This window comes from Asparagus officinalis, chromosome 4 (assembly GCF_001876935.1).
Source record: "Asparagus officinalis chromosome 4, Aspof.V1, whole genome shotgun sequence".
In the NCBI taxonomy this organism is placed as follows: domain Eukaryota; kingdom Viridiplantae; phylum Streptophyta; class Magnoliopsida; order Asparagales; family Asparagaceae; genus Asparagus; species Asparagus officinalis.
Genome location: NC_033797.1, coordinates 20,634,869 through 20,641,804, shown reverse-complemented (window position 1 = coordinate 20,641,804; position 6,936 = coordinate 20,634,869). Strand labels below are relative to the sequence as shown.

Genomic DNA, 6,936 nt, shown 5'->3' with positions numbered 1-6,936 from the left:
ATAATTCTAACAGTAGTGAATTTGACAACAGGAGCAAAAATTTCAGCATAATCAATTCCCTCCTTTTGAGTAAATCCCTTAGCTACTAACCTAGTCTTAAACCTAACACTTTTAGATTCTTGTTTCACCTTAAACAGCCACTTACAGTCCACTACATAACAACTAGCAGGTTTAGGAACAAGTTTCCATGTTTGGTTAATTCTTAGGGATTCCATCTCACTCTTCATAGCAGTAATCCATTCTTCAGAATATTTCGATTTTAATGCTTCTCTTTAAGCCTTAGGTTCATTGCACTCAAGGGATTCAAACACATTAAAGGCAAACTCAGACATATTACAATCAATCAAATTGCAATCTCTATATCTTTCAGGTTTCCTAATGGTTCTTTTATTTCTATCCCTAGTGAGTTGATAATCATTCAAATCATGCATGTTATCTATTTCCTGCATATCATGCTCCACCTCATTTGGAATAATCTCATCTTGATTTTCAATAATTATATCATTCAATTTTTCTTCAGGAAATGATTTGGGTTGATTAATAATAGGCTTTTGCTCCACCTCATTTGGAGCATCATTTTCAGGAATAGGAACATGTAAAGGTAAACAAGGAAATTCATTTTCATTAAAGACAACGTCTCTGCTTATCACTACCTTAAACCCCGGTTCACTCTTATTCCAAAGCCTATAACCTTTTACCCCTTCAGCAGCTCGCCTGCAGACCCAAGTCTGCCTGCAGTCCCAAATCTGCCTGCAGACCCCAAGTCTGCCTGCTCGCCTGCGATCCCAGCTCGCCTGCAGTTAAAGCTCGTCTACAGCTCGAAATTCGCCTGCACGATCAAGTCTGCCCGCAGACCCAAGTCTGCCTGCAGTCCCAAGCTCGCGAGGACAAAACTTCCTTATTTTCCGTGATGTGAGGGTAGGAGGGGCACAATACTCCAGGCCCGTCAGATGGCCGTCCATAGTACGAATGAGCGGACAGGTGTCGAAACAGCCTGCACCCTCATAAATGCCGCTTACCTCACTTGTCCAAGCAGAAGGGAGGGCCGCTGGCGCTCAGTGAGTTGGCCATATCCACTCGAGTACCTGACAGCCGCTGTCACGCATACGAGGAGGGGCTTTCCCATTGTGAGTTGGCCATATCCACTCGAGTATCTGACAGCCGCTGTCACGCATACGAGGAGTGGCTTTCTCATTCCTAAGTGACGTGATGTAAAACATGGCTCCTCGAATGACCGCTCCTGTTGCAGGTGAACAGCAGGATATCTCTGAACGACGTGTGGTCACATCTCATAATTCAAGGAGCAGTCAAGCTGTCTCCCTCACGTGGTCAAATCCCATGAATCAAGGGGATGGCCCATGTCATCCATTGCCTATTAAAACCCATCTTCAGCCAGCATGGAGGGGGGGACCAGCAGCAACTTCGATCGGATCGTCCAAGGGAAGCAGACTCGGCACGAGCACCGAGCGAGGCGTCCTATCACCACCGAGGAACCCACGTTAAACAAGGAGGGCATTCCCTCCGCTTCTGTTGTAAACATTTGATTATTAGTTTGTAATAAGCTTTCTTATCAATACAAACGAAGTTCCCTGTTTTCGGGAAATCAAATTTACACCATACAGTCCACAAAGCCCCTAGGTTGGTGCATATAAATATTTTTATTAAGATCACCATGCAAGAAAGGAGTAGTTACATCCATTTGTTTTAATTCCCGATTAAAATTAGCAACTAAAGCAAGTATAATTCTAACAGTAGTGAATTTGACAACAGGAGCAAAAATTTCAGCATAATCAATTCCCTCCTTTTGAGTAAATCCCTTAGCTACTAACCTAGTCTTAAACCTAACACTTTTAGATTCTTGTTTCACCTTAAACAGCCACTTACAGTCCACTACATAACAACTAGCAGGTTTAGGAACAAGTTTCCATGTTTGGTTAATTCTTAGGGATTCCATCTCACTCTTCATAGCAGTAATCCATTCTTCAGAATATTTCGATTTTAATGCTTCTCTTTAAGCCTTAGGTTCATTGCACTCAAGGGATTCAAACACATTAAAGGCAAACTCAGACATATTACAATTAATCAAATTACAATCTCTATATCTTTCAGGTTTCCTAATGGTTCTTTTATTTCTATCCCTAGTGAGTTGATAATCATTCAAATCATGCATGTTATCTATTTCCTGCATATCATGCTCCACCTCATTAGGAATAATCTCATCTTGATTTTTAATAATTATATCATTCAATTTTTCTTCAGGAGGCGATTTAGGTTGATTAATAATAGGCATTTGCTCCACCTTATTTGGAGCATCATTTTCAGGAATAGGAACATGTAAAGGTAAACAAGAAAATTTATTTTCATTAAAAACAACATCTATGCTTATCACTACCTTAAACCCTGGTTCACTCTTATTCCAAAGCCTATAACATTTTACCCCTTCAGGGTATCCTAAAAAAACACATTTCTTAGATCTAGGTTCTAACTTATCAATCTTTTGATGCACATAGCCAGCACTCCCGAAAATTCTCAAACTATTTAAATCAAGAGGTTTGCCCGTGAACACAAGTTCAGGGCATTTTCCTCCTAAGGGAACAGAAGGAGACCTATTAATCAAATAGGCCGCAGTACAAACAGCTTCTCCCCAGAACTTCTTGGAGAGCCCAGATGTGGCCAACATAGCTCTCACCCTCTCTAAGAGAGTTCTATTCATCCTTTCAGCAAACAGATTTATGCCTTTTAATACCCCAAGTAGTACACAAATCATTCAATTTTTTATTACAAAACTCAAGACCATTGTCTGTCCCAAGAGTTTTAATTTTCTTTCCCGTTTGGTTTTCAATCATAATTTTCCAGTTTTTAAATTTATCAAAAACTTCAGATTTTTGTTTCATGAGTAAAACTCAAACTTTCCTAGAATAATCATCAATTATGGAAAGAAAATATTGGTTCCCTGTAGGGTGTAAATTTTGATCTCCCGAAAACAGGGAACTTCGTTTGTATTGATAAGAAGGCTTATTACAAACTAATAAATCAAAATTACAACAGAAGCCGAGGGAATGCCCTCTTTGTTTAGTGTGGGGACTTTTGGTAGCTACAGGATGCTTCGCTCGATGCTCGTGTCGAGTCTGCTTCCCTTGGACCGTTCGACCGAGGTTGCTGTGGAGCTTCAGTACGCAGTAGAAGCTCGGGTCGATAGAGTTCGTATCTTCTAGTTCACCGACGATCAGGGCTCAGAACTAGGAAGTGGTGCTGCAATGCAAAAATTATGCAGAGAGCTTGGTCTCGATGCCTTTCCCAAAGTTTTTCGACCTCTTTTAAAGGTTGTTGGAAGAGGCTCTTAAATGAAAGAGAGACAGTTTGGTTGTTCCTTGAATTATGGGATGTGACCATACATTGTTCAGAGATATCATGTTGTTCACCTGTACCATGAGCGGTCATTCGAGGAGCCGTATTTTGCATCACGTCACGTAGGAATGGGAAAGCCCCTCCTCGTATGTATGACAACGGCTGTCAGATACTCGAGTGGATCTGACCAACTCACCGAGCACCGGCGGCTCTCGCCCCTCGCTTGGACAAGTGAGGTAAGTCGCATTTATGAGGGTGCAGGTTGATTTGGCGTTTGTCCGATCACTTGTACTGTGAGCGGCCATTCGGCGGGCCTGGAGTACCAGGTGGGAAAGCGGGTTCCTGGTACTCGAGTGGGCTTGGACAGCTCGCCGAATGCCGGCGGATCCAGCTCTTGACTCGGACAGCCGAGGTGAGCTGCATTTATGAATGTTCAAGTCGACTCGACACCTGCCCAATCATTCGTACTGTGAGCGGCCACTCGACGGTCTTGGAGTACCGTGCCCTCTCCCTTCGGGTCGAGAGAGGTGGGAAAGCCCACCTTAGCACGTGGGGTATGCGGCCTTGAGGTTTGCTGGCGGATTTGACTGCAGACCCGGTCAGGCGAGTTGTGATAAAAGGTGAATTCTCGTGGCTTAGGCGAATTGTATGGGCGACTCCTCCTTACAGGTGGATTTCTTGCAAGTTCACGGAGGTATTTTTTTACCGTCTACATTCCCTTCATGCGTAGGCACACTAGAGGGACCCCACACATCAGTATGTAAATATTCAAGTACATTATTGCACTTAGGCTGATTAGAAAAGGAAGAAGTAGAAAAACTAACCCTATGTTGTTTTCCTAACACACAAGATTCACAGAAAGGGATGGAAGATATTTTATCACTACCAAAGTGACCTCCTTTATGCAAAATTTCTAATCCTTTATTACTCATGTGACCTAATCTATTATGCCATAAAACAGATTTATCACCTATCACAGAGTTAACAGAATCAAGTATTGGTTCAGCATGACAAACATACAAGTTATTTTGTTTTTAAGCAGTAAAAATAACAAGCAACCCTTTCAGAATTTTCATAACTCATTTACCCCATTTTCCCTCTAAACCATCATTTTCTAGAGATGCACAAGAAATCAAGTATAACGTAAATCAGGAACATACCTAACATCCTTCAAAGTAAACACAGAACTAGAAGAAAACCTAAGGCACACATCACCAGTTTCTAAAACATTGCATTTCTTTTCATTTGCCATTGACACAAAGCCATTCTCTATTTTTTGTAGTTTGAAAACAAGTTTTTAAAAGGAGTCATATGAAAAGTACAACCAGAGTCTACCGACCAATCTGATTTACACAAAGGATCAGATAACACAGAGTTCAAATATGCATAATCACACAGATTATTAATCATGAAAATTTTACTCATTTTACCCTCACAGACAGCCATATTAGCATGATTATTTTGCTGATTTTTCTTAGGCTTAGGACAATCTCTAATAAAGTGACCAGTTTCATGACAATTATAGTATTTTTTAACTTTAAACCTAGACTTAGATCTACCCCTTTCATTTTTAAATTTTTTCTTACTTGATTCCCTATTACTAGCATTCTTTTGGTTATTAGACCTATTCTGAGGCCTACCCCTCACAAGCATAACCTCACCAGAATTTTTATTTCCTCCAGAATGTTTTAAATTTAATTCCTTACTCTTAAGACCATTGACCACAATGTTAAGGGTAACATCATCTCTACCATATTTAATAGCAGATTTCACATCACTATATGAGTCAGGAATAGCATTTAGAAGGGCAATAGGAGTATAGTCGTCTATATATTTATCACCAGTTAACTTAATATCTAAAATAAGTTTTGTAAAAACATCTAGGTTCTCCTCAATGTCCTTAGACATATCCAATCTAAATTTGAAAAAAATTTCAAGCAAAAATATTTTACTGGGTAAAGAGGTTTCATTATAGAGTTCTTCAAGTTTATCCCAAAGGGTTTTAGCAGATTCTAAAATTCCAACTTTTCTAAGCACAGAGTCAGATAAGTTCAAATAAATTATGGAAGAAGCATTTTCGTTCATTTCAGCTCTTTTTCTTCAGTGTCAGAAGTCAAATAGGTCTGACCAATAGCCCTAAATGACTTCTGTTGAATTAAAATGCATTTTATTTTTTTGTTTCCAAATGCTAAAATCAGATTTTTCGTTGAACGGAACCATACCATATTGAACCATACCATAATTATTAGCACCAGACATTCTTCACACAGAAAAAATAAGCAAGGGTATCACAACAACTAGCACGAGCAGAAACAAAAAACAGGAAATATTTTCCAGCAAATAGATAACTGAAGAGTTGGGTTTTCAATATACCTGAGCGAAACTCTAGGAAGAGAGTTTCGATCTTACCCACACGGTGGTCCGGTGTCGTCGAGCAACGCGGCGGAAGCGTCAAGGTGTGACGAGAGCGCCTCAATGTGTTAGGATTTCAGACAAGAGAGCCGAAATTGAGGTTAGGGTTTTAGACAGAAGATTGACGGCGAGGGCCAGAAACGAGAGGCGGCGGGAATAGCGACGACTCAACGAGGCTCTGATACCACTGTAGAGAATCGTTGTCGTTGTTTGGCTCAAAAGTCTGCTTCTATTCAGTTCTTGTTCTTCTCTCACAGCGCACCACCAAGACACAAAAGGGGAATCACTCTCAGAGGTTGAAGGGGTCGCACAAAGGGTGAGAGCACAAAGCTCACAGTAGCACAAAGCTCACATAGGGGAGGGGGATCACACAAATCTGAGGAGAGCACAAAGCTCAATTTTCTTCTCACCGTCGTCGCTCCTCATCCTCCCTCTCAGAGCTACTACCATCTCTTCGACTTAAATAGCGAAGGGGGCAGCCGACACGGAGAGAAGGCTAAGGATACGAATGGTAGGAGCTTAAATAGCGAAGGGGGCAGCCGACACGGAGAGAAGGCTAAGGATACGAATGGTAGGAGCCGACCTACAGGGATCAGAGATGGGACTCGCAGCGGCAACCAACCGGACACAGGTATGAGAAAGGGGGTGAGTACCATCGGGTAGGAGGTGAAAGGTTTAGGAATAGGCTGAAACAAATAACAAGGGGAACATGGCCCGGTAGCAAATGGGCCAGCAAGATGTTGGGCCAACTAAAAATAGCAACAAACTGTTCTTAAGAAATACAGAGTATTCTTTCCCAACGGGAAAAGTCAGCAGTAGAGATGGAATGGATAATTTTTAATTATCCTGGCAAATTTTTCAATGCTTATGCATGTTTATGTAACCGTTCGTTTACAGCTGAAGAACTAGCAGAATCCATCTGTATGTTGTAGATGATTTCTGTGATTGAAATAAATCCAATGAATTAACTTTTAGAGTCAAACTAATCTAAGTTAATATTATCATTGGCATGTATGAGGTATAACACTTTGGTGCATATATATCTAATATAATGGACGGATATTTCATTAATAACGCTTTGGTGCTTATTTAATGTAATAGATGGGATTCGTTGGATATTTTCTATGAGCGGGCAAGGCCAAGTTGTTGGCAGCCCTATGATCTGAACGAGTGCCA

At 40.9% G+C, this 6,936-nt stretch overlaps 1 protein-coding gene across 1 annotated transcript; it reads right to left on the bottom strand.

The window, feature by feature from the left end:
* LOC109838309 lies at positions 273-1,966 on the bottom strand. Its single transcript, XM_020406760.1, has 3 exons — positions 1,672-1,966; positions 1,020-1,095; positions 273-714 (listed from the first exon to the last, which is right to left on the bottom strand). The coding sequence occupies exons 1-3, from the start codon at positions 1,964-1,966 to the stop codon at positions 273-275; spliced, it is 813 nt and encodes a 270-aa protein (XP_020262349.1).

Bases quoted from the DNA above. Each gene is read 5' to 3' on its own strand.
- LOC109838309 (XM_020406760.1), bottom strand. From the start codon at position 1,966: ATGAAGAGTGAGATGGAATCCCTAAGAATTAACCAAACATGGAAACTT. The intron at 1,096-1,671 runs GTGATCTTAATA...TATGCGTGACAG, and splicing joins AACTACTCCTTTCTTGCATG to CGGCTGTCAGGTACTCGAGT. The intron at 715-1,019 runs GTAAGCGGCATT...TTGGGTCTGCAG, and splicing joins CTTCTGCTTGGACAAGTGAG to GCGAGCTGCTGAAGGGGTAA.